This window comes from Microcaecilia unicolor, chromosome 9 (genome assembly GCF_901765095.1).
Source record: "Microcaecilia unicolor chromosome 9, aMicUni1.1, whole genome shotgun sequence".
Classification (NCBI taxonomy): Eukaryota; Metazoa; Chordata; class Amphibia; order Gymnophiona; family Siphonopidae; genus Microcaecilia; species Microcaecilia unicolor.
The window spans coordinates 93,972,381-94,000,211 of NC_044039.1; the positions used below are offsets into that span (position 1 = coordinate 93,972,381).

At 42.8% G+C, this 27,831-nt stretch overlaps 1 protein-coding gene across 6 annotated transcripts in view; it reads left to right on the forward strand.

The window, feature by feature from the left end:
* Positions 1-27,831, forward strand: part of LRMP (lymphoid restricted membrane protein) — a 391,035-nt gene that overhangs the window by 140,466 nt on the left and 222,738 nt on the right. For all 6 annotated transcript variants that reach the window (XR_003943302.1, XM_030213974.1, XM_030213975.1 and 3 more), the window contains exons 12-16: positions 3,216-3,275; positions 3,360-3,424; positions 3,521-3,623; positions 13,260-13,394; positions 19,623-19,706. Coding sequence is in view for 5 of the 6 variants with exons in the window: in XM_030213974.1 (XP_030069834.1) it covers positions 3,216-3,275; positions 3,360-3,424; positions 3,521-3,623; positions 13,260-13,394; positions 19,623-19,706 (447 nt within the window). In the remaining variant the exon portion in view is untranslated. The remainder of the gene's footprint in view (positions 1-3,215; positions 3,276-3,359; positions 3,425-3,520; positions 3,624-13,259; positions 13,395-19,622; positions 19,707-27,831) is intronic.

Genomic DNA, 27,831 nt, shown 5'->3' on the forward strand with positions numbered 1-27,831 from the left:
CGTGCAAGCCGACTATCTAAGCAGGCATCAGATTGATCCAGCGGAGTGGGAACTAGCAGACGATGTATTCCTGCAGATATGTGCCAAATGGGGCAAGCCAGTGATGGATCTTATGGCGACCAGTTCCAATGCCAAAGTCCCGTGCTTCTTCAGCAGACGGAGGGATCCTCGCGATGCCGGGTTGGATGCCTTGGCTCAACGCTGGCCCCTGGGCTTGCTGTATGTCTTCCCTCCGTGGCCCTTGATAGGGCGAGTGCTCCTGCGGATTCAGCTGCATCCAGGAGAAGAGGTGCTCATCGCCCCGGATTGGCCCAGGAGGCCTTGGTATGCGGACCTCCGACAGATGCTGTTGGAGGATCCCTTTCCATTACCTCTGGTTCCGCACCTGTTGTCACAGGGTCCGGTGGCCATGGAGGACGCCTGCCGCTTTGGTCTTTAGGCATGGCGATTGAGGGCGCGCAATTGAGAGATAAAGGCTACTCAAATAAGGTAATTTCCACTCTCCTGCAGGCCCTTAAGCGCTCCACTTCCGTGGCTTATGCCAGGATTTGGCGCCAGTTTGAAGTCTGGTGTGTTTCAAGAGCGCTTTCTCCGTTGCAGGCTCCTGTCTTGCCGATTCTGGACTTTTTGCAGGATGGTGAACACAAAGGCTTGGCCTATAATTCCCTGCGGGTGCAAGTGGCAGCATTGGCCTCCCTGCGTGGCAAGGTTGTAGGCGTGTCCTTAGCTGCTCATCCAGATGTGGCACGGTTTCTTAGAGGGGTGCTTCGGCTCCGTCCTCCCGTGCGGGCACCTTGTCCAGCTTGGAACCTGGGGTTAGTATTGAAGGCCCTTCAGGGGGCTCCCTTTGAACCGCTTCGGCGCGCTTCAGAGAAAGATTTGACACTGAAGGCCGTCTTTTTAGTGGCCATTACCTCGGCGAGACGGGTGTCAGAGCTCCCAGTGCTGTCCTGTAGAGACCCTTTTCTGCAATTCTCAGAGTCAGGGGTCACGGTTCGGACCGTGCCTTCCTTCATGCCTAAGGTGGTTTCAGCGTTTCACCTAAACCAGCCTGTTTTTCTTCCCTCCTTTGTTGAGGAGGCGTTTCCAGGTTCATTTGGGCAGTTGCACCTTTTGGATGTGCGCCGGACTCTGTTGCAGTATTTGCGAATTACATATTCTTTCAGGACCTCTGATCATCTCTTTGTGCTGTTTGCAGGTCCTCGCAGAGGGTCTTCAGCGTCTAAAGCCTCTATTGCCCATTGGCTCAAAGAAGCTATCTTTTCAGCATATCTGCTGTCTGGCCGGGCTCCGCCTGAAGCTTTTAAGGCACATTCCACAAGAGCGATTTCCTCTTCCTGGGCGGAAACTGGAGCACTATCTCTTCATGAGATTTGCAGTGCTGCAACATGGGCTTCTAAGCTCTCTTTCGCCTGACATTACAGGCTGGATGTGGCTGCCAGGAGGGATGCGCGTTTTGGAGCACAAGTGCTAGTGCGTGGTGTGGCTTGTTCCCAACCTATTTAGGGATTGCTTTTACATCCCATACATAATGGCTTCATCTGCTTGATGACAAGGAAGGGAAAATTAGGTTCTTACCTTGGTAATTTTCTTTCCTTTAGTCATAGCAGATGAAGCCATGAGCCCTCCCTGTATGATTGTCTGTATTGCAGTGATTCTGATTTTAGGTGCTGTTGTTTCCTGAAGTTATATTCCTTCCTTGGGGAGTCGGAAAACAGTCTTCAGGATTCTTGTTACAGTTATAGGAGGATGAGTTCATTCCCTCCAGTTCATGTTTTGGGAGGATGAGTTTATTCCCTCCAGGAAGATGCAAGTATTCCCTCCATTTATACAACGTGGAGGACGAGTTTATTCCCTCCAGGAGGATGAGTTCATTCCCTCCATTTTTGAGTTCATGCCCTTGTTAAGGGGCCATCGTTCGCTATGAGGAAAGTTCATGTTATTCCCATTGCGGTTTGCCATACTGCTTTGGAAGCTTCAAATACTGAAGAGGCAGTGGAGCTAGCTTAGGGTTACCATATGGCTCCAGAAAAAGGAGGACAGATTGAGCCAGCCGGGTTTTACTTCCATTGCTTTCCATTGAAAGCAATGGAAGTAAAACCCGGCTGGCTCAATTACTTCCATTGAAAGTAATGGAAGTAAAACCCGGCTGGCTCAATCCGTCCTCCTTTTTCTGGAGCCATATGGTAACCCTAAGCTAGCTGGCCATGAGGCACTGAGAAAAGTTGAGTGCTCTCTATCTCCCCCTGCTGGTTGATGGACACAACCCATACGTAATGGCTTCATCTTCTATGACTAAAGGAAAGAAAATTATCATGGTAAGAACCTAATTTTCCCATTTTTTTTTTACTAGCAGAACTGGGTATTTAATTGCATATGCCCTAAAGTGCAGGCACTTCTCCCAGCTACAAATGCTGAAGACATCGGTGTATCCATTCAAGGGGTGTGTTGTGTACATAACCTCTGACAGTCCCTCCCACCACATCTCTGCCTTCCGAGTCCCACAAAGCTCTTGCAGTTCCATCCCCACCCCTCCATTCCTTAAAATCACCCCCAGTCTGCCTGGCACTCCTAGACTGCCTGTGGCCTGCACTGGGGCTTTCTCTCTGGACCTTCCTGCCCCTTCTGAGGCAACTTCCTGTTTTTTGAAGGGTGAGATGGTTCAGAGAAAGCCCTGGTTCAGGCTGCTGGGGCTGCCTGGGCATAGACTGGAGATGATTTTAAGGTAAGGGGGGGGGGAGAGCAGCAGGAAGGAGATGCGGCGTGAGACACCCCGTGTTCAAGATTCCCAGCTACACCACTGGCTGGAGATACACACGTGACTTATAGTATTATTTAAGTTACACGCATACGAATCCTGCCTAGACTCGGCATATGTGTATGCCCAGCTGCCAAATATGTGGGGTATAAGAGATGCACTTAGGCCGATTGGCATTTATGCATGTATGTGTGCAAATGTATGTTTATGCTGTTATTCTAATCAATTACATATATATTTGGTGACTAAATGTTAGTGCCTTCATTCTAGAATTACCCCCATAATGCTGAACCTTTATCAGGGAAGGGGGGGGGGATGATCTTGCAAATAAACTAAAAACATCTGCCTTTCTAATTTAATTTCAGATAGTTGTTCCTGTTTTTCACGTAGTATATTCATTTTACTTCCTTGCTCAGCAGCAAATGGTATTAAACTTTCTTTGATTTCTCTTTTGCAGAAGCAATTACATATTGAAGAACTAAAATCTTCATTGGTAGAATACACCTCAATAACCGAGGTAAAAATTGAGCTGGGAAATATGCTGTATATTGAACATGTATTGCATGAGAAGTTACTTTTTTTTTTTTTTAATGATTCATAGACTTTGCGGACAGAAAAGGCTAAATTGACGAGCAGCATTCAACAAATGCAGCAGGAGTTAATTTCGTAAGTGCTGGTCATTTGTGAGTGTCAGTACAAGTCAATTCCAAGTATAGCTTGAATTATTCATCTTTTGTTCTCCCTCCCTTCACCTTATCCTAGTGATGATTTTAGATCTTCAGCAGCATATAAGTATAAACACAACATCATGGAACAGATGAATTGTCTGCTCAGTGAACTTGAATTTGCACAACAGTCTCCAGAGGTATGATACTGTGTTTAGATGCTAGACAGAGTTATCAAAGTTCTCATCATCTTTAATATTTGACGTTCCAAATAGTTAACCAGCAAACCGGATTCATAGTTTCTGACACCTCAGAAAATAAAGGAACTACATTAATTCATTACTCTGATAACTTTGTATGTTTTGATACTGGTATACAAAAGAGCTCATGGGAATTTAGTTGAATTTGATATGCAGCCTATATAAGCCATATCAAGGTGGTTTACAAAACAATTCAGATTTTAAATTGACACAAATCCAATCAGGAAGGTGCTGAAGAGACAGTGTCTTTGTCCTCACGACCCAAACAGGTAGAAGGTAGATTGAGGAGTTGCAGGTTGTGTGTGAGGGGGAGGGGGTCAGTGGCTCCGGAAGACTATCAGTCCTAAGTACCCACTTCATTCTACAAGGCTAATTCTGAAATTCAAATGAGAAGAACTTGGTTGTTAGATCAGTTTTAAAACTCTGATCAGGAAGGTTCCAACCTCAGATATAGGGTCATTGCATTCCAGAGAGGCAGCCAGAAACAAGGCCAAAGCCATTCTGACACCCTAGGCAAACCTTCAGCTATGCCCCCTCCCCCGCTACTAAGGGGTGGCTCTAGGCAGTCCCCTACCAGAACCCTCCCATTCCTTTCCCTACCCCCCTCTCAAAAGATGTCCACTAATCTCTCCTTCCCTACCTTCCTCCTCCCCCCCCCCCCCCCCCCTCCACAAAAAAATGAAAAAAGGTGTTCAATGTTTTTCCTTACCTTAACCCTTCACGGGTGGCACTAGCAAGCAGTCAGCATGGTTTTATGGTTTACTAGTATTTACTATACCACCTTTTAGTTTATAAACAGCTTTATTGTATCATAAAATAAGTATCAAAAAGAACACTGTAAATAGGGCAGGGTAGTGCGGAAGGAAAATAGACAATAGGAATATAGTGAAACTAAGTTGGCTTCAAAGTTTTTGTTTTGTTTTTTTTACTTTCTGCTTCTGCTGCAGGCCCTGCATTGCCAGTGTTGAGTTTTGTAGACTAGCTGACTGCCATCCCCAAATTATGCCACCCTTCGTCTCTAGTGATTGAGCAGGCAGAGTTGATGCCAGCCCAACTTTATATGACGGTTGGACCATGAGAAGATTTATCTTGTGAGGATCCGTATATGTGTAGGGGAATGAGAAGGCCTCCTAAAAATGTTGGTGCACATTGATCACACATTATTATGTTGTAACCAGAATTTTAAAACAAGAATGAAAGGTGCTCAAAAGCCAGTTCCAAAGGAGTGACATGGTCAGCTCTCCTGGCATGGTACAGAATCTAGACTTTTATTTTGAATTACCAGGACATGTCTGCTCAGTAGTCAAAGCACCTAGGAAGAGAAGTGACTGAGCAATTAAAATGGAAGTGTACACCGAGATAAAGAAATGTACACAGACACCAAAAAGATAGTCAACATAGAAAAAAAAACACATACAGATAAAGAAAAAAACACATAAGATAAAGGAGAACATAGAGTAAATACAACTTACTTGATCCATTGTCCTATAGGGACTGGACATCTGAATGATAGAACCCGTGAGACTAAAAGGTGAAAAAATTAAGGAATCTAATTTTTAATTGAGTTTGCTCAAAATTTGGTCAAGCTAAAAGTAAATATTTAATTGTGCTAGATATTTACCTGAAGCTGTTTTTGGAATATTGAACTTCTGGTTGCCATAGTATTGAAGCACTGTAAATGAAGATGTGCATGTGTTAGTGACATCTGTCATTTTGGCAATAAATTGTTAATTAAACATCTATTTATCAGTTCTATAATATTAATGTTAAATTCTCTGAGTGGTGTTGAGCTGATTGGGAAATCCTTATGATAGCTACTGTGACTAAAGTAACATCAGTCATCTTCAGTATAATACCTTGCTCTACCACCAAAGGGTTTACATTAACATTCAGGGTTATATGGGAAAAGCACCTTAAGTATCTGCAGGATAGGCTGAGAAGACATGTAGCAGGGTAATGCTCAAGACTGAGTAAGGATTTCCTCTTGAAAGTCTCAGCTATTCAGGAGGTGAAGGAAGAAAGTGGCAGTAGTAGAATGTTTTCAGTAATGGTACCAGTTTATTGGCAGATTCAAAGTGGTTTAGAAAGGTAGTTAAAACATGGTTATTCCTTGGTGTTTTAATAGCACAGCAATCTTGGCAGAAAAGAAGATATTAAATTCAGTCAGGGAGAATGTCATATACAGTTTGGGCCGTTTATCCTGTGTCAGAAAAATTCCTTAGGTCTATTAAGGGCCTCAGCAATCTTCTCCTGAAAATAGAGGTTTCTAACTGTATTTATATGGCGTTCTTATATTAATTTCAGTTTATAGGAATTGCAAGAGTCACTATCATTAGATTTCCTCCACTGCCTTTCCATTATACTATGGAGGGTTCTGAGCTTGTGAACGACAGATCACATTTATTATAAGGGCATTTTTATTAAGTGTAGCATAAGGAGATATTTCAGAGGGGAACCAGTTATCCACAGGTAATGAGGATTTTTACTGGCCAATTAAGGAATCTGACTTGAGCTTGGTATAAAATCTTTTTGTATAATTAGATATGGCTGCTCTAAGGGGCACCCAAAGGGCCCTGCCCCTTTTTGTGCCCCTTTGGCAGCATATCTGGTGGCATGCTACAAGTTCTCACTGTTTTGTAGCTAGTGTTCAAATCCCAATGTTATAGCCAGTACAGAGCTCACTGCCTGGTAGTTAAAATTATGGGCTTCAAATTATAATATGTAAAACCTTGCACAATTCATTTAGGTGAGTTAGTTGAGTCATTACTAACGGAGACCAGGAAATAGCATGCAGTTCTGTGGCACTACTGGACTCTTAGAAATGTGGATGTGGTGCTTGGCTTTGGTACTGTTGTCATTGGGTTCAGAGTTCTGTCCAGAAGAATGACCAAAGGTGAATTGTTTGCACTAAAAATGGACAGCCAGTTAATGGTTACAGTAAGATGGACATTTTTCAGTCTGAACTGATGTAGTTAAAAGGGTTACCACAAATGGTAGGGAGAGGATTACAGTTGAGCATGGGAAACTACTGGTCCATAATAGCTCAGTTTAATTGGGTTAACTGCACTCACTCATGGCTGAAACACTGGTTTAAGGGTCTACAAGCATTGTTTCAGAGGATGCATGATCTACATCAGTGTTTTTCCCAAGTCTGGTCCTGGTGTACCTCTTGTCAGTCAGGTTTTCAAGCTATCCAATTGAATATGCATGAACTTGATTTGCATACACTGCCTCCATTATATGTAAATCCTTCATGCATAGGGTTTTTTTAATGCTACATCAGCTATGCTGAGTGAAGTATATTTTGGATGAGGCAACCTAGCATTCATTGGCTCCGTGCATTTCTAATATCATGATTAGACTATAATATAACTTGTGCAGGTCTACCCAGGGGCCAAATTAAGCAGCTGCAAATGCTTCAGAATGCTTCTGTTCGGTCATTGGACAGTGTGAGAATTTCTTTTCAGTATATATATTCTGCTTAGACCTAAGTGGTTTACAGTTTCATTTTACAGGTACTGGGTCTGTCCCTAGTAGGCCCACAATCTCATTGTACTATTGTTGTACCTGGGGCAATGGAGGTTTAAGTGACTTGCCCAGGGTCACATGGAGCTTCAGAGGGAATTGAACCTGGTTCCCTAGGATCTCAACCCACTGCTGACCATCGGGCAGCAGCGGGAGTCAAACCCAGTTCCCCAAGTTCGCATCCTTCTGCACTAACCATTAGGTCACTCCTCCACTCCAGAATTACTCCTTTGTATGTATCATTGGCTTCCTGTCCACTATCGCATACAGCTTTCAAATCACTAGTTTTGGCACATAAAGCTTTTTATGCTCACACCTGTTTATTTGGCTTACTTGATCATTCTGTTTATCCCAGGAAGGAGTCTGAGATCTGGTTGCACTATGATACTCCCTTTGGATCAGAGGGCACATTTGGAGGCGGCAAGTACAGTGTTTTGGCCGATTCCCAGTTATAAAACAGACTTCCAGCTATATTGTGAGCGAGAGCCTCCTTATCAAAAATTCAAAAGGCAATTTAAAGCCCAATTTTTGTTCAAGCTTTTGAGTCTATGGGGGTTGAAATATGTTGGACCAGTATCTATCTGTATTGTAGGTACTTGATGATATTACTCTAAGATTTTTAATTGTATTTGTCTCGATTGTTGTATGAGTGGGTTTTAATCTTTCCTACTTTATTGTAGTTCTGTTACTTTTTTTTTTTTTTTTTTTTTTGTAAACCTCCACACCCTGGAAATCCTGGCAGTTTATACTTTGGTGCAATTCACTCATTTTTCCAGATGTTTATGTTTGTTGGAGAATTTTCTAAAGTCTTTGCATGGTAAAATGCTAGACAAAATTAATATGGTGCATGCTGACCTGACAGCATGAGGGGGCCGGGTTGAGGGCAAGCAGAAGAGCTCCGTCTTTCAAACCCATACAGAGACTTTGGATGCTAAGTTAGAGGAAGCTATATATAAGATCCTCAACTTAGAAAACAGAGGCAGGCATAGTTCAATTCATTTCTTGTATACCGCTAATATCCCCTTTCCAGGGTTCAGTGTGGTTTACATTCTAGGTGAGACAAGAGCAGATAGTGTAAGTGTGAGGTATAAGAAACATTACAGACCATTGGTGTGTAATACATGAGACTAAAAACGTTAAAGGCAAGGTTAATGGAAGTAGAAGTCATGATGGATTATTATGAAGCAGTTTATGGGAAGAGAAAGACTTTGTCTCTTCCTGAAGTTGAGGTAGCTGTTTTCTGTTCTGGTGGGAGTAGGTAGAAAGTTCCATATTTTGACTTCAAATACAGGGAATAGAGAGCTGAAAATCTTCTGATTTTGAATTGTCTTTTGAAATGGCACTGGTGGCATTAGTTGTTTTTAGTCTATTAGACTGGACCAGATATAGTGATGCGCTTAGCAGTTCAGAGGTGACACTGTAAGATTTGAAAAACTAAGCAAGCATCTTTGAACTTGAGTCTTTCTGCTATGGGAAGCTAATGCAGTTCAGAGGAGTCCCAAAAGTAGGCAATCAAGAGGACATAATAGTTTAAAAAATTTGTGTTCTCAGCTTTGAGGTCTGACTCTGAACATGGTGAGATTCCTTTGGGATGAACTTATAATGCATTGGGCCTACTGATCAGTGAGAGAGAGAGTGTCCACGTTGCACACTTTGTGGTAAAAAGCTTACTTTTGAAAAATCATGAGACTACACAGCTCCAATGTAGTGACTCCTTGGTGCAGGTATTCAAGACATTTGAAATCCACTGTGTAGGAAAGGAAAGCCCTAAAATCTACACTGGATATCCTTGAGAGAGAGAATTCCATACTGCTGGGTGATTCCTTTTTCACCATATTTTACACAATTTTACGCAAATAGGCTCTTCCAGGGGCGTAGCCACGGGCGGGCCCGGGTGGGCCTGGGCCCACCCAAGTTCGGGTCAGGCCCACCCAGCAGCAAAGTTCCTGAGTGGTGGCGATTCCAGTCGCAGCGATTCCCACATGCTGCCTGCCAGTGCCGGCTGCCGCTCAATCTCCTCGTGCTACTAAGCGCTAACCCGGAAGTCTCTCCTCTGCAGAAGAGACTTCCGGGTTAGCGCTTAGTAGCGAGAGGAGATTGTTGAGCGGCAGCCGGCAGGCAGCGTGTGGGAATCGCTGCGACCGGAATCGCCGTCTGGAACTTTGCTGCTGGGCGGGCCTGCAAGGAGGGTGAGATGCTGCAGCTGCACGAGGGAGGGAGGCAGATGTCACATGGGGGAGGGAAGACGGGGGGGCACAGCAGCTGCACAGGGGGAAGGGAAGATGGAAAGAAAGATGCTGCACAGGGGGGAGGGAAGATGGAAAGATGAGGCTTGGTTTGTGGGTGAGGGAGATGCAGCAAAGGGGTGGAGGGGTGAGGAAGGGAGAAGTCTTGGCTGTGTATGAGGTGGAGGGGAGGGACACAGGCTGCATACAGAGGGGATAGGTGGGGAGGGGGAGAAATGGTAGGCATAGGAGTGGAGAGGAGGGAGAAATGGTGGGTATAGTGGAGGGAGGGAGGGCGGAGCAGAGAAAATTTTGTGCCCACCCACTTTGGGCTCAGGCCCACCCAAAACTGGCTGTCTGGCTACGCCACTGAGTTACACTAGCAGAAAAGCCTGGCAATGGCTTGGATCTAATGACTTCTTACTGCCCTCTGCAGTGGTGCCAGTGGTAAGAGTCAAACTGCAACAATGGCAGCTGGTGAAATCTAATAGCAGAAAAACACACAGTGCTTTTGCCAGACCAACAGATGGCATTAAATTGAAGTCAGACTTCAGAGAAAATAATCATTTCCAACTTTACTTGAAAGATTTTACTCAAAGAAAAGACAAGCAACTACAGGAACAATTCACAATCTAAGCTCAGTGAGGAGAGAGCATGAGGTGATCTACCTGGTCAAATGTAATGAAAAGATCTGAAGAAACCACAAGGGCAACCCTCTTATTTTCAAGGAAGCTAGGAACTTTGCTATGCAGGGCCATCAGAGTGGTCTGTGCTGTAGCACAGTCTAAATCCTGACTAATGGTGTAAGACATGTATTTCTCAATTTTTGAACTTGACTGATAAATCTTTGAGCTATCTTTGAGAGGTAACAGATTAGTGATGTAGAATTGAGGAATCGTGATTTTTTTTTTGTTTTGTTTTCAGTACATGCCAGATTGCCTGCTTCCCTAGGTCAGGAATGCATCCTAAGCTCAGATTTTATTTAAAGGTGCTTGGTATACTGCCTAAAGGTGGTTTACAATACAAATATATGAAAGGTGAAAGGAAATACAGTAATACAAAGAAAATGGCTTTGAACTTCAGTTTCCTTAATCATTTAGTTAATGCATGAACATGTGGCCAAAAGTGTTTCTCTTAAATGTTATAAATGCACCAAAGATTTTGTCCTAACTAAGAAAACAAGTGAAACTTAAACTTGGAAGAGCTGGCATATGTGGTATCGCATTATACCTTATACTATGAGTTTATCTTATTGGGCAGACTGGATGGACTGTACAAGCCTTTATTCAAGGACAAGCAGACAATTATTCTCTCAGATGGGTCAACGATCTGCATCTGCCCAGGAACCGGCATTATGCATAGCAAAATGAAAAAGTTTTGCTGGAGCCTTCTGGCACGCATGCAGCACTTTTCATTCGCAAAGTGCCTTCTCGCCCGTTGCGTGACCACACTCAGTTCTTCTTTTTCCACGTGAGGCGTGGCAGTTTTGTCTGCGGCTCCTCATTTTGCCAGGGAAGAGCATTTTAGTGCCTCCGTTTTTATTATTTTTCAGTTTTTCAAAGCAAACAAAACATACTTTTATTTTCTAACTTATTTTTCTCTTGCGTCTGTTTCCTTTTCTTTTAGCTGCGGCCGTCTTTAGGCCAGCTCGTCCAGGTCTCCCCTTCTTTTTGTGCCTTTTTTTTTTTCCACCATCGTGTTGTATTTTATTATTTTTTTATTTTGCTACGGCAGCCTTCCCTTCTATGTCATCGAAGACTCCCAGCGGCTTCAAACGTTGTACTCGGTGCAACCGGACCATCTCGGGCACAGATACCCATTTGTGGTGTATCCAGTGCCTTGGACCTGACCATAGCCCAGCTCATTGTGTCCTTTGTATGAAGAAAAGGACTCAATTGGCTCGAGAAGCCCAGAGAGAGAAATGTTTTGGGGGCTCGGTCCGGTCCTTTGACGTGTGCATCGGCATCGAGATAGATGTCCGCATTGAGGAAGCATCGACGTCTGGAATGGAGGTAGGCATGGCTGCTGAGAGGCCACAAAATGCTGGGAGTAGCGAGGCATTGAGTGGGTCTCCACCTGCCTCGAGGTCTTCTACTATGCAGGCCCCTGGGGACTGTCAATCGTCGGACCGGACCCTGAGGCGATGTAGGGATTCGACGTCGCCCTCTGCACCAAGGAGTCTCGGTGAGGTGCATCGAGCGAAGGCTAAGAAGCACAGACACTGTTCTCCCTCGACACATGGTGCCAGGAGCTCCGCGGAAACAGGAAGTTACATCAGATGAGGGCGGGGACACCGGGAGGGAAGGCCTGAAGGGAGGCGATCTGCCACTACGCTTTCACACGGAGGTGAGTGCTGATCTGAATGCGGGGGCTCAGTGGCAGAGGGAGGGGGGGCTGTCGACGGAGCCGCGGGCGGGTGAGACTGGGGACTGCGGCACCGGACCCCCTTGGAGGCCCGAGCCTAGGGAATTTTGTCCCCCCTGCCCCCCTCTCGGCGGCCCTGGATCTCAGCGTCTTTCTTACCCAGCTGATGATAGTTCCTTTTGAGCCACTGAATTCCTGCCGTCTGAAGTACTTGACCTGGAAGGTCATTGTCTTGGTGGCTGTTACTTCAGCTCGTAGGGTCAGTGAATTTCAGGCCCTAGTAGTAGATGCACCTTATACTAGATTTCATTACAACAGAATAGTCCTCCGCACGTACCCTAAGTTCCTGCCAAAGGTGGTGTCTGAGTTCCACCTGAACCAGTCTATTGTCTTGCCAACATTCTTTTCCAATCCTCATGCCCACCCTGGTGAAAGCAGCTTGCACACCTTAGACTGCAAGAGAGCATTGGCCTTTTACATGAAGAGGATGAAGCCCTTCAGACAGTTCGCCCAATTGTTTTTCTTTTGATCCCAACAGTAGGGGAGTCGCCATCGGGAAAACGCACCATTTCCAATTGGCTAGCAGATTTCATTTCCTTCACTTATTCCCAAGCTAGGCTGACTCTGGAGGGCCATGTCACGGCTCATAATGTCAGAGCCATGGCTGCATTGGTGGCTCACTTAGCCTCCATTGAAGCTATTTGTAAAGCTGCAACGTGGTCTTCAGTCCAAACATTCATATCGCACTACTGCCTTGAGCAGGATACCTGATGCAACAGTCGGTTTGGGCAGTGGGTGCTGCAGAATATGTTTGGGGTATAGAATCCAACTCCACCCGCCTAGGTCCGTTTATTCTGTTCCAGGCTACACTGTCAGCTAGTTTGTATATAGTTTCAGGTTAATCTGTTTTGGGTGAGCCTGGATGCTAGGGATACCCCATCTGTGAGAATAATTCATCCTGCTTGTCCTTGGAGAAAGTGAAGATACTTGTTTCAGGTATTCTCCGAGGACAGCAGGCTGATTATTCTAGCAAAACCGCCCACCTCCCCTTTGAGTTGTTTTTTTCCTTTCTTTTATGCTTTTGGATTTAACTGAGGAGTGTGGTCGCTCGACGGTTGGGAAGGCACTTTGCGCATGCGTGGTGCGGCACTACACATACACCAGAAGGCTCCAGCAAAACCTTTTCATTTTGCTGTGCATAATGTTGGTTGCCGGGCCGATGCAGATCGTCGAGCCTGCTGTCCTCGGAGAATACCTGCTACAGGTAAGTATCGTCGCTTTATCTTCTGTTGTGTTGCTGTGTAAATGTTTCTACTGCCTTTTAAAAATGTTGTGAAAAGTCTGGTTTCTTTAGCAATGTATAGGAATTTTATATAGTCTGAATAATTGATACATTTCATACAACTATTGTATATTTTTCAGCTAATTTTTATAGCCCAGTCTCTTCTGTCTGTCCATTTAGGTCAATGGGAGTGGATGGATGTACAGTTTTGGTCACACAACCCTTGACGAAACATTAGATCGGGAGGTGCTCTTATTGATGCAGGGACCTGGACCACAACAAGTAGAAGAGTTAAAAACTTCTATCCAAATATTGGTATGATGTGGTAGATCGTAAATAAAGATCAACAAGTTTAAATCTTTTTTTTTTTTTTGTAAGGATATGAAAGCAAAGCCTTGATCTCTTATACAGAGGGGTTGGGAACTTTTCTTAAAGGCCACACACTATAGGTTTTCAGGCTATTGCTGATGGATCTGGATGAGAATATTTATATGCACACTGTTTCAGTACACAAATGTGCCTTGTGCAAATTAGGGCTATTCTGAAAACCTAACCAGTTTATGGCCCTCAAGGAATGAAATTGCTTACAAAACAGCCTGTGTCATCCATTACCAAAATGGAGGACAGCCAGCGTGAACAGCGCAGGCAGAGGAATCCTTGTGTCCTCCCTGTGGTTCCACCCTAATCCTTTTAGGGTAAAACTTCAACAGCAAGCATTACCTTTGTGTAGGGTTACCATGTTCCCTCTTTTAAGAGGACGTGCCCTCTTTTAAAAGAGGACGCGCCCTCTTTTTGTACTTCAGATATGTCCTCCAGGAGCTTTAATTTTTAGGGAAATGTTCTCTTTCTTTTTATATGGCTATGACCAACACACCTATCCATATAATGAGAGAAACCATCTGTGGCATATTAGTCAGTAGGGGTACTAAAGAGAGAGAGAGACATTGCTGATCCCCTTTCTGTTCCCTTGTTGGTTGAATCTGTCAAAGGAATTTTGTTTGTGCAGCACAACTTTAAGCATATGTCATGCAAAGACTTTCACATGTGTCTCAGAAACCAGACAATGTTGTTGAGGGATATGTGCTGTTATAAGTACTCTTGGGCTCAGACTCTGTCAAACTCAGATCCTGAGGTTTTTGAAACTAGATTGTCTACTGCTGTACTGTAAGTCGGTGTTTGATGTGTGTTCATGAACTGACGGCTAGGATTAAATATTTCTTTAACAAAGGTTGCAACCATTTTTATTCTGTCTTTCTTTTTTTTTTTTGGCCCCCGCAAATATGGTAACCCTATCTTTGTGGAATTGATGTTTTATGTTCTTTACCAGTTGTGCTGCTTTCATCCGCTTCCCCCTACAGGTGCTTTGCCTCTTATGTTCTGCAAGCCCTATCCTCCTGTAATTCTCCAGTCCTTGCTAGTTGGTAATGCTACATATTCACATCCTATCCTCTCCACCTCTGCCTCTTTGATACCGTATGACCTGTGCCCTCGCCATGACTTTCTGCCTCTTTGATACCGTATGACCTGTGCCCTCTCCATTTAACTGCTGCCCCAATGATCCTGCTTCACTCTCCTCCATCCACTCTCTATCCACTTTTGTCACACCTTCACCATACTCTGCTTGCTTACACCCTGATTTTCCGCTTCAAAGCTGTCAAGTTTCCCAGTTCCAGGAGGGAAACTTTGGCCAGTCCTTGTTTTAAACTTATAATCCAAAGCAGTGTGGTATTTGCAATGGTGTACCAAAGGTGGGGTAGTAGGGTCGGTCGGTTCACATCAGATGCCAGAAATTAGTGGGTGCAAGTGTCGTACCTTCCCCACCCCTGCTGATGCTGTGGCGTCTCTATACCAGCAGTGGCAAAACAATCTAAACCCTATCGGAGGGCCACCCTGTATATATGTGCAGACGCTGGTCCAGCCCCCTTCATCAGATCCAGCAGCTGCGTGTATACGCAGTGCAGCCCTGTGATAAGGTTTGGCTTGTTTTGCCGCTACTGGTCTAGAGAAAGAGGAGCGGTGGAAGTGTCAGAGGGGTAAGACAGAAAGAGGAGGGAGGATAGCGATGAAAGGGGCTAGGAAAGAGAAGGCATATGATAGAAGGAAGGGGTGGGAGGACAGACTGGGGAAGTGGAATAGTGCTGGGGCGAGGGAAAGAGATGGAAAACTGCAGGTAAACACAGTAACAAGCGAAATTGAAGACAAGATAGTAAGACAAATCTGGGACACAAGCAGAAAAATGAATAAATCTGAAAGGAAAGAAAAAAAAAATGATAAATGGACAGGAAATCTTAGCAAGAGTTAAGAGAAAATGAGGAAAGTAAAAATCAGAGACTGGGACCAACACAATTAGAAAAGGTAAATGGCCTTACAAAGGTAGAAACAATTTTAGTTTTAGTCTTGCATAAAGTGTGGTAGTTGTGTTGTTAAAGGTTAATAAATATAAATATAAATAGTGATATTTTATTTGACTAATTTTTAATATATTTTTGACTAGCTTTAGGAGATTGAAAAATCCTCCTTCAGGTTATGACAGGATACCATGACAGCAATATACTACCCTGACCTGAGGAGGAGGTTTTGGCCTTTGAAAGCTAACTGAAAAATATATTTACTCATATAAAATTTTCTTATTTTCTATTTTTTGTTTTATTGGTATTTGTAAGTTTGTAGTATAGTGATTGGAATGGCAGTTTTTGGAATTTACATCTGCTGTTTTTATATTTTGCACCATACAGAGAGACATGCATCACTGTTTCTCCTTCTCTGGTATTGCACTGTATGCAGTCTGGGTTCTTGGGGATTTGGTTTATTTTTTTCTCTGTGTATTTCTATTTTTTGTTTGTGCTTACTTAGTCTTATTCTATACTGGGTGAGGGTCTGCCTGTGTTCTGTGTTTGTGAAAGAGACATGGTTCTCTGTTAGCATTGATTGTACGGATTGATCTATACTAAAGGCCAACCGAGATCGGTTTTGGTTACTGTGCTGAAACTGGCCCAAAGTCACTTTTCTATCTGGTTTCGGCCAAAAAGGTATGGCCATGGTTTCAGTTTCAGTCGAAACTGTGTGTGTTTGGTGCATTCTGAAAATGTGTGTTGTCCTGTTTTTCCATCCCTCCCCTCTGAAGAGCAGTTGCCTCTCCCCCTGCCCCACCTGTAGGTGTCTTCCTTGTGTCTATCTTACAATCTCTAGCAGTCTAGGGGTGTAGTCAAGGAAGGAGTGATCCCCAGTCACTTTTGCCTATGCTGGCTCTGCTCTCAAAATGGCTGCCATGATCTCTAGTGCTGCAATAGGTTGCCGTATCTCAAAAAATATATAGCGGAATTAGAAAAGGTTCAAAGATGAGCAACCAAAATGACAAAGGGGATGGAACGTCTCTCATATGATGAAAGGCTAAAGAGGTTAGGACTCTTCAGCTTGGAGAAGAGACAGGATTTTGTGGACCTCAATTATATCTTCCCTCAGCTGAGTGATGTAGAATGGGTAAAAGTGAGTCAACTTTTCATTACTTCAAAAAGTGCAAAGACAGGGAACACTCAATGAAATTACATGGAAATACTTTTAAAAACAAACGGGAGGAAATATTTTTTAACTCAATGAATAGTTTAGCTCTGGAACTTGTTGATGGAGAATATAGTAATAGTGGTTAACGTATGTGGGTCTAAAAAAAGGTTTAGACAAATTCCTGGAGGAAAAATTCATAATCTGCTATTGAGAGAGACATGAGGAAAGCATGCTTGCCATGAGATTGGTAGCATGGAATGTTGCTACTATTTGGGTTTCAGCCAGGTACTTGTGACCTGGATTTTGCTACTGTTGGAAGCAGGATAGTGGGTTAGATGGACCGTTGGTCTGACCCAGTATAGATGCTATTATGTTCTTAGCCATTTTTAGAGTAGAGCTGATATGTAAGAGCAACTGGGGATCCCTCCTTCCCTTAATAATATACTACTAGACTACCATGGATTGTGCGGTAGTCTTTGCATTCTTTTTTTTTTTCTTTTAATGTAATGCAATTATGATTGCAATTGCAATATGGTAAATAGAGTGCTCTAAATATGTTTTTGATATAAAAGTTTAGCAGAAATTTAAATGTGGAAATTTAGGATGATGAACACCTTGGGAATTAACTTCTTTGCAGTGGTGTCTCTAGATGGAAATATTTGAGGTGGCACCAGGAGGGCAAGCTAGGTATGGGGGAGCAAGTCAAAGTGGCATTTTTGCACATCATACTTTTCTCTTCTCCCCCCCCCCCTTTTTTTTTTAATTAGCATGATAATTGATAACACCATTCAACAAATCCTTCTGTATGTGAGTGTTCTGTATTATCTATAAGATTGGTTGGACCCTGAAAGTCCAGTTCTATAATCACAAACTTCATATTCCCCAACAATGGAGTTATCCTTCTTAGAACATACCATTCAAAAAATATTCAAATTGTGATTATCATTTCATGAACAGCACACGCTCCTTCCACTGCCAGACTCTTTGTTTACAGCAGGCAAGTTTTAGTTTGTGTGGTGATTATAGGATAAGGGCACCACTAGTCCTTTGCATTTTTTGGGGGTTACAAGGGCCGCCTTTGGCAGCCCTTGCCCCAGAGCTTGCTTTCAAACAGGCCATTTTGCAAAATAACACACAACCCTGCAAAAAGACACACAAATAAAACCACTTATACAGGAAAAACTTACCAAACCATAACAGCTCTGACCCACCTATGCAAAGGAAGTGTTATAAATATTAGACTGGACCCTAGAGCTCCAGTAAATCTGCTACTGGGAAACTGGAAAAAGATGGACTGTTACACAATCCTATACAGGCACTACATTTTAGCAGAATTGTTCACCTCAGTCAGACATGCAGACAGGGACTTTACCCTCACCTGATACAAAATAGGGGACCATAAAAAACACAGACAAAAACTGAAATTGAAACCCCCAAGTAAGTCACTTTATAAGTAGTGAAAATACTTGTAAAAGAAACAGAAATGCATTTTCTCCTGTATTGCTAAATACAAAAATAGAAAAGATGTACATTTCCCAAAAGCAGACTCATATAAAAAGTAATAAATAAAAAAAATATATTTTTTTCTTTGTACTTTTCTAATTGTGTTGGTCCCAGTGTGTTCCGCTATTTGTGTCAGTTTTCTAAATTTTTTCTAGGTTTACCTTGTCATTTCTTCTCTACATCTGTGTGGTGCTGATCTATCTTTCTTTTTTTTTTTTTCATTTTTCTCTTCTCTGCCTCTATCTACCCATATGATTTTTTACCCTTCATTCTCCCTTTCTCTAACCCTCTAGTACTTAGTTGCCTTCTTTTCACCTCTCAACTCCCTCTCACCGTCTCTCCAGCAATTCCATTGCCCCCTTTTTCTCCTTCCCCAGTCTGCTAACCCTCCCTCTATCTTTCACCCACTCTCTAGTCTCCCATTTCCATCCTCTGTAGTCAACCTCTCAGCCCTCATCTACCCATCACTGCCTCTCATCAGCCTCAGCTCCATCCCTGTCTCTTCTTCCTTTGCTTATCTCCAAGCCATTCTATCTCTCTCATCTTCTATACAGCAGCACACAACAGCCTTTTTTGCTTTGGTTTAGTTGGTGTGATCTTGATCCCTCTTCTCTCTGGTTTCTCTTACCTTCTACCCCCATCTCCGTTGCCTCTTTTTGAGAACACTAACTCCATTTGTACTGTCACTCAACCCATATCTCCTTCCTCTCTCATACTCTTCCTCAACACCCCATCCTGGCCTGTGTCACACACACAGAGCCCCTGTTAAAATACAGGATGAGCAACCACAAGCTAAAACTACTAATGTAGACAAACAGTAAACTACAAATTGATATGCCAGACTCTGCATGTAGTGCAGCACCAAATAGAAAAAATGCATTTCCTCCTGTACAGTGCAGGTGTAAATTCTCGCCCCTTCCATTCATGTGCAGCTTGTCCTCCTCTCCTCGCTGTTTGTTGTGTTAGGATAAGAGGAATAATTTTTGGCCAGATGTTCTAATTGATTTTCTCCATTTGGTATCATTAGAAAAGATTTGCCCACCCATTTTTATCAGGTAGAATGACAGGAAATAGGAACTGCGAAGAAATTGAGATTTGGCATGGAATGTATTATTGATTTTCTTTACTGTAAAACACCCTTACAAATTTTTCTCATTTTCTTTTTTTCCATTTTTCTCATGTTCTCTTCTGGTTCTAGACACTTAATTCCGTTCCCAGTTTTATTCTATGCAGACTATTTTTATTTTATGAAACATTGTTTTTTGACCAGTAAAGTGTGCAGATAACTGCATTTACCTAAAGTCACAGCAATCACATGAGGTAATACAAGATTGTATTGTAGTGGTCTCATTGCAGGGGCAATTAAAGCAAGGATAGTTTGCTATTGCCCATTGGGTTTTTTTTTTTGTTGTTTTGTTTTTTGAAACAAAAAAACAAACAAACCTCAGCTTTCTTGTTGAATTGAGTTTTGCTTGCTTTTATAGCACCAGTATACGTAGCATCCGAAGCACAGACTTGGTGTTCTATTGTATTTTACAGCAAGAAGATGCCTCTGGTATCGCAGACCTTTTAGTTTCTTCCTTTCAGCAGACGGCCGAGTCAGAAATTAACCAGATTCTTGAGGTAAGCTAATTGTTCAGTCTCTAGTGCTACACAGTTGCTTTCTTTAGTTAGTATATGTGTGAAGTTCATGTATAGATTTTCTAATTGAACTGTTAGTAGTATCTGGTAAAAATATATTGCAATTGTCTTAACTCATTAATATCTCATGATTAACAGGTTTGTATGTGCTATTAACTATTGTTTTAAGAAGTTTTAAAAATGCTAACAATTTGTACGTCATAATCAGAGGGTTGCTACCCATTTTAAGGAAAAGAAAATATAAAATAGCCAGTAGGAAGCCAGTATTGCCCTTTTCTAGAACTTTAACAGAATTTACAGTCCCACTGCATCCTCTTCTGACCTATTCCACAACAGCGTTATGGCTTGGCTTAGCCAGGCCAAAGTGCTTGCCCAAAGACCTGGCTAATGTCCTTTATGTCCAGTGGGCAGAGTGCCTGCACATGTGTCTCAAGCTGCCTTCCAGGTGTGTCCAAAGTAAGTAAATAAGCATTGAGTCATCTTTGGATAAATAGCTTCCTGTGATGTGAATGCAATCTGCCTGTCACCATTTTGTATTTGTATTTATTAACAGTTAATCTGTCCTTATCCAGGGCGGAGTACAATAAAACATTCACAATTAAACACACAAATACTACATCAACAGAAATACTACAAAAGGCAGAGTCAAGCAAAGCAGTCCAACTGAGACAAGATATGAACAAAGGCAGGTCTCATGCTGCAGGTGTAAAATAGGCTAAGTGTAAAAGGTGTTTTTTTTTTTTTTTAAGCTGCCAAGCATAAAAGGTGCTCTTTGAGCTGCTGCTTAAACAACATTCCCGTGCTGATGCTGTGGTCAAACTGTCCCTGTTTGGAAGGGATGTTCTATATACTAGTTTATTGAGATCTGCAGCTTCCAAAAAAAAATTTTCAGCACCTTGGTGAACAATTTGCAAAAGAGGTCAGCTGTTCTCAAATTCGAATAGAAAGTAGCTAACCTTTAGGCCACAAAGCAAGGTTCTTACTGTGATTCAGAGCTGGATAGCCAATAAAGTTGTTGAAATGGTATAGGACCATTCTCATCCTTTTAGTACACTAATACTACATATTTCTACCCTAGAATTGTTACCCTAAACTAGAATCTGAGGGAAAGCAACATCGCTCAGGTCAGGTGAGCATAGGTCGGAGTGAGATCTCTGAAGGATATCAAAACAGTGAAGTTAGAGCACCCAATAGATTGCAACAAAGGCAAAAGTAAATCAGGGATGTTTAAGGGGAGGGCAGAGTAAAGACTGCAAATTATTCCTGCCATCTGCTAAGTAACTTGTAGATACAAGCACTCTTTCAAACATCTGTATGCAAATGCTAGAATCCTAAAAAAAAAAATAAGAAGGGAGAATTGATCTATTGTTTATAGATTTTCAAAAAGATTTTTGACCAAGTCCCTCATGAGACTCCTGAGAAAATGAAAATGTCATAGGATAGAGGCAATGTGCTGTTGTGGATTGGGAATTGGTTAAGGTAGAAAACAGAACCAGTGGTTCTCAACCTTTTTTCAGTTGGGACACACCTGATGAGCAATGCTCGCATACATGACCCTTGTGGACCTTTGGTCCGATACAGTATGTCAGTTCTTATGTATTAGTGTTTTTGTAAATGCAGAGCATGTTTACACTTCTCCCCCCAACAGGTGCAAATTGTAACTAGCACATTTTCTTCATAGAAGTTACCATCCCAATACTAAAAAAAAAAAAAATTCTGATTCTCAGGTCATCTCCGTAATAGGAAAATAATTCTCTCCACATTCAAGCACATTGTGAAATAACGTAAAACCTGAAAAAATCCTAATTCAGCACACATGTAGTAAATCTATCATAGAACAGTAACACTGATTACTATGATTTGAAGGAGAACCCTACTTAAGAACAGGCAGCACTACAGAGCCATAGAACACCAATACACTTACTACTAGTAAAACAGATCAAGTGGGACTTTTCTGTTTTTCTTACTGTCTTCTGCTCTCTTTTCAGTGGGTTTGGTCCATATGTCCTTTCTCTTTCTACCTATCTTTTTCTATTTCCTCTTTCTCTCTCTTTTTTTTTTTTTTTTTTTGTCTCCCCCCTCAAATTTCACCTTCACTCTTCAGTCCTCCTATATTTCACTATTGCCTCCTTTCACCCCATATTTCTCTCTTGTCTTGCTCCTTTCCTGGCCTTCTATTCCCTTCTCTTTGAACCACTCCCCATCCTCCTCTCATTTCCTTGAGAACCTCCATGGTCTGTCCCACATGGTTCCATCATGCCAAGTCTCTCATCCCTCTTCCTTCTTACACCTTTGTAGCCCCAGCAAACCCTATGGTCCAGCAGTCTCTTCTCTCCCCCTCCCCCCAATAAAGTGTGCAGCTTTAGTGTTCAGCAGGGCAGCAGCTCAGGAGACCCAACCTGATGCCAGTAGACACAACTACATAAATCCAAATTCTGTGCACCTTCCCAGGTTGTGTGGTTTACCGCCTATACAATATAGGAAGGAGCATGGCATCAGGGTTTGTGTAGCTACATTACCTGTGGTTCAGCATTTTTCATTTTATCACTCTTCCCCTCTGCCAGAACCCTCCCCCAATGTTCTGCCATTTTCCTCCTCGCTCCCTGGATCCCTCACTCATAGTCTGGCACCTCCCCACATGGATCAAGCACATGTTTCTCCCTTCCCCCCCCCCCCCCCCCCAATGAGTCCAGGACCTCTCAATCTTTTTCTGTAAATCCCCTCGAGTTCAGCAACACTTCTTCCCTCAGCCCCCCCTGAGGGTTCAGCAACACACTCTCATCTTTCCTTAGTCCCCCGTGGGTCCAGCAACACGCCCTCAGCTTTCCTCAACTCCCCTTTTCTCCCTCTGTCCATCAAACCTGCATTGTCTGTTAGCCCCTGCAACTTTAATAGGCTGCTAGGGCTGGAACCAGATCTTCCCTCTGCTGCGTCCTGCCCCTCTAACACAATTTCCTGTGTGTGGTTGGGCATAGTCAAGATCGGGAGGCGGGGCTGGTGGTTGGGAGGCGGGGATAGTGCGGGGCAGACTTATACGGTCTATGCCAGAGCCGGTAGTGGGAAGCGGGACTGGTGGTTGGGAGGCAGGGATAGTGCTGGGCAGACTTATACGGTCTGTGCCAGAGCCGGTGGTGGGAGACAGAGATAGTGGTGGGCAGATTTTCTGGTCTCTGCCAGAGCTGGTGGTGGGAGGCGGGGCTGGTGGTTGGGAGGCGGGGATAGTGCTAGGCAGACTTATGTGGTCTGTGCCAGAGCCGGTGGTGGGAAGCGGGACTGGTGGTTGGGAGGCAGGGATAGTGCTGGACAGACTTATATGGTCTGTGGGAGGCAGGGATAGTGCTGGGCAGACTTTTACGGTCTGTGCCAGAGCCGGTGGTGGGAGGCGGGGCTGGTGGTTGGGAGGTGGGGATAGTGCTGGGCAGACTTATACGGTCTGTGCCGGGGCTGGTGGTTGGGAGGTGGGGATAGTGCTGGGCAGACTTATACAGTCTGTGCCCTGAAGAGCACAGGTACAAATCAAAGTAAGGTATACACAAAAAGTAGCACATACTTGTTGGGCAGACTGGATGGACCGTGCAGGTCTTTTTCTGCCGTCATCATCTACTATGTATTAATGCTGTAGGGAGCCGGCAGGCAACACAGGTTTGACGGACCTGGTGGAGTTTGAGAGAGGAAGAAGAGGAAAAATGGAAAGTAGCACTGGACTTGAGGGTTTGAAGGAAGAAGAAAAAGAGCAGTATAGTCTGTGTGGTGTGTGAAGGGAGAAAGCATGCCAAATGGTGTAAAAATACAACCCCCCCCCCCCCCCCCCTCATTTCCCGAGCACCCTGGAGGTATCACATGCTGCTTTAGTTAGCAACTTAGAAGTGGGAAGTAGCTTGACTGGCATTTTCGACTCACACTGGCACCACAATGCCAGAGGAATTACATCTGCAAATATGATGAGGCCCTGCTGTGGGTCTTGAAATGGATACTCCAGCACCCATAAGCTCTCCAAACACCAAAGTTTTCCAATTTTGTAATAGCTACTCTTCTACAGTCAACACAATAAAAGTGAATTGTTGATAATCACCTTACAATATCATTCCTAGCATGGGGCTCAACCCTTACTACATCCTTAAAATAGGTGCACCATCCAGTTATGGTCAGCATCATGGTCCTTCATATTTGCTAGCAATGAGGTTATCAGGCTGCCTTCACCTTTCTAGGCTTTAGTTTGGGCAGTGCATCCCATTTATTCTAGGTACATCTCTAGGGGGTACAGATATTTGGCAGTTCATCATGTTCTCATATGCAGTGGTTGAGCATGTGGTCAGCTGGGATGTCCTTTGCTGTTTTGGATCGCCCATGTGACAAGGAAATGGAACTCGTTCATGGCGCTCTGAATGTTGGCCCCTCTATCTGATACCCGGTGTAGACTACCCAGTACATTATGATTCCAGAGGTGTTCCTGGCCTAACTGTTTGGCATATTTCAGCCATCAATTAGTGAACAAGTATGTAGTTTTCATATTATTGGGTTGTTGGCAACTTAGGTAACACAATATAACATGCCATGTTAGGGAAGCATAATTATAATGCAGACGCTTTTATTTCCTTTTATTTGTTTATTTTATTTCCAGACATTTGATATACCGCAAATTGAACCTATACAGGCAACTAAGTGGTCCCAGAATCTCCCCGTGATCTGGCACCATCAGCTGCATCTACCCTTTTCCATGCAAGCTTAAGTATGGTAATTCAGAGAGACTCAGTTCTGATTTGGAGTTCCATTGCTGCTCAGGACGGTGTTGTCATATGAATGTTAAGGAGGGACAAAAGTTGCTTAAGTGATATAAAACCAGCTGAATATCAGCGGTCTTTTAAAAGTTGTAGAGAGTTGGTCTTGGGGCCTCCCTGTCTTTCAAACCCCAAAATGCCTAATTACTAAATGCTTCAGGGGCTGGTCCCATATGTTTTTGCACAGGTAACCTGACAGGTCCCCTTTCATTCAGTTGGCCTTGTGGTACATTGGAGAGGCAGTCTAACAGATACCCCCCCCCCCCCCCCATGCTTTCTATAGTGGACACTACCCTCCCACTTTGTCCAGCTAGTAAGAGTCCTCTGAATCCAAGTACTACAGCAGCTAACTAGGAAGTCATGTTTGACAAGTCAAATGGAATGTCAGAGGTCCATACTGTTCCCTCTTAAGTACTCTTCCATACTCCGGGTCCATATGAGGTGTTTCCAAGCAGGTGAAATAGTTGTATATATGTGTATATATATCTACAAATATATATAGCATACCCATATACCTGTTTGACATATGGGAGCCTTTGGCGATTAGCATGGCTACTGTTGCTTAGTCATAAGTTCCTTCCAGGGATCATCAGTGACTAAACTCCAATAGGTATAAATACAGTTGCACGACAGCTAGGTTGCACCTTCCTACTATATTAAATAGAAATCAAACAAAATAAAACATGGAAAAGAAAATAAGATGATACCTTTTTTTTTTTATTGGACATAACTTAATACATTTCTTGATTAGCTTTCGAAGGTTGCCCTTCTTCGTCAGATCGGACGAAGAAGGGCAACCTTCAAAAGCTAATCAAGAAATGTATTAAGTTATGTCCAATAAAAAAGGTAACATCTTATTTTCTTTTCCATGTTTTATTTTGTTTGATTTCTATTGATAACCTTTAAGAGTAGACTAACACGGCTACCACACCTCTCTACTATATTAAATAAATACTTAGTGTTATGGCTATAAGGCAAAAATGTTGGATTATTTGTAGTAAATAATTAGCAGATTTTAGTACACACAGCTTCAGCTTTAGAAATGTTAATTTCTTTCTTCATCTCTCTCTCATTCACCCCTGAATAATTCACTGCTGAGTCACTTTAAAGTTGAAGTAACAAAACATCTGTTTACTCACAGTTTGCAGTTAGATTATAATCAGACAGGCTTATATATACATATTACTATACATTTGTATTATCAGCTCCTTCCATGTGCTTAGATGGTAATGGATGCTCACACCACCATAGATCCTCTCAGGTTAGGAGAGATCATGAGCTCCATGTGCTCCATGTGCTGCATCTGCTGCATCTGCTGCATCTAACCCCCACAGGAAGTTACATAGCTGTGTGACCTCTCTAAGTAATTCACATCAGAGGTCACAGAGTAATCACAGAGAAATAATAGGTGACAGGCAATGCATGTAAAATACAATTACATTCCAACAAACCCCTTGTCATGCAATTATTTATTCATACAAAGTCCAAGCTTTATACGCAGATTCACAAAATGTTCTCTGGGTAACGGTTTGGTCATGATGTCAGCTGTCATCTCACTGGTGTGACAATAGTGTAGACTGATGACCCCTTCTTTCGCCAACTCTCGCACGTTGTGGTATTTCGTTGCGATGTGCTTGGTGCGTGACTGAACCTTGTCATTCTGTGACAGTCGGATGCAGCTCTGATTATCTTCCATTATCTGGATTGGTCTCTGTTCAGCTATTCCGAAATCCAGCAAAAGTTTTTCAATCCACATCAGTTCTCTGCACGCTTCCGATACGGCCACGTATTCAGCTTCTGTAGAAGACAAACTCACAATACTTTGTTTATGACTGGCCCATGAAATTTGTACATTTCCATACATAAACACATATCCACTTGTGGATTTATAATTAGAATGATCCCCTGCCCAATCTGAATCACAGTAACATATTAGTTTTGGATTACTATTGGCTGAAATCTTTAATTTACAATCAATGGTACCCTTTAAATACCTTACCATCCTTTTAACTGCAGTCCAATCTGATTTGGTAGGTGAGCTGACCCTTCTGCTCAAAATTCCTACTGCATTTGCTATATCAGCCCTGTATGTGGTAGCTAGATATAAAAGCTTACCTATGGCTGATCTATATTGGATGTTATCTGGTAAAGGTTCTCTTACTGTTTCATCCTTCAGAAAATCAGTGATCATGGGAGTGCTTACAACTTGGGCATCTTGCATACCTAAACTTTCAATAAGCTCATTTATTTTCTGCTTCTGGCTTAGAAGATAAGAACCATCATTTTGTTTCTCAATTTCTATACCAAGATAGTATGACACATTACCAAGTTCTTTTATCTCAACATTGAGGTTTAAATATTTTACAATGTCCTTGTACTCTTGCTCACTTTCGCTTGCAATGAGCAGATCATCAACAAAAGCTAAAATGTATGCATATTGTCCATTTGTGCACCTAGTGTACAAGCATTTATCTGCTTCACCTTGCTTAAATCCTAAATTTGTCAATATTTCATGCAATTTTTCATTCCAACATTTTGCACTTTGCTTTAATCCATAAAGACCTTTGTTTAATTTACACACTAGCTGTCTTTGTTTTGTATTTATGAAACCTGTTGGTTGTTCCATGTACAAGTCTTCAGTTATATCTCCGTGAAGAAACGCTGTTTTCACATCAATGTGTTTGACTTGCATGCCTTTTGAGACTGCAATGCTCAGAAGTGTTCTGATTGTCGTGTGTTTCACTACAGGTGCAAACACTTCATCAAAATCTTCTCCATATTTTTGAAGATATCCCTTTGCCACTAATCTGGCTTTATACCTTTCCACTTTTCCTTGTGCATTCCTTTTTAACTTGAATACCCATTTGCATCCTATAGCTTTCTTGCCAGGAGGTAATTTTGTAAGAATCCAAGTATTATTTTTATCCAATGCATCAATTTCTTCTTGTGCAGCTTTATGCCATTCAGCAGCTTCTTCTGCTGGCATTTTCTCAATCTCATCCCATGTTAAGGGCTCTTGAGCTTCTGCTGACTTTGTTAAGTAAGACAGTCTTGGGGGTGGAACACCTTTGTTTTCCCTGGATGAGCGTCTGACAACAGGTTGGTCTGACCTTTCCGCATCCTCTAAATCTGAGAGTCCTTCTCCAATTGATTCCCCTTCTCCAACTGTACTGTCTTCTTCAATGATCCTTTCTGTGTCTGCTTCCTCTGCCTGTTCCTCGTTAGATACAGGTGAGTTGCTTTCAGACATCTGCCTTGGTATGGCATTTATATACACTGGCATGTCTATTATTGTTCTAGTTTCATATTCTGGATGATAAGGCTCATCT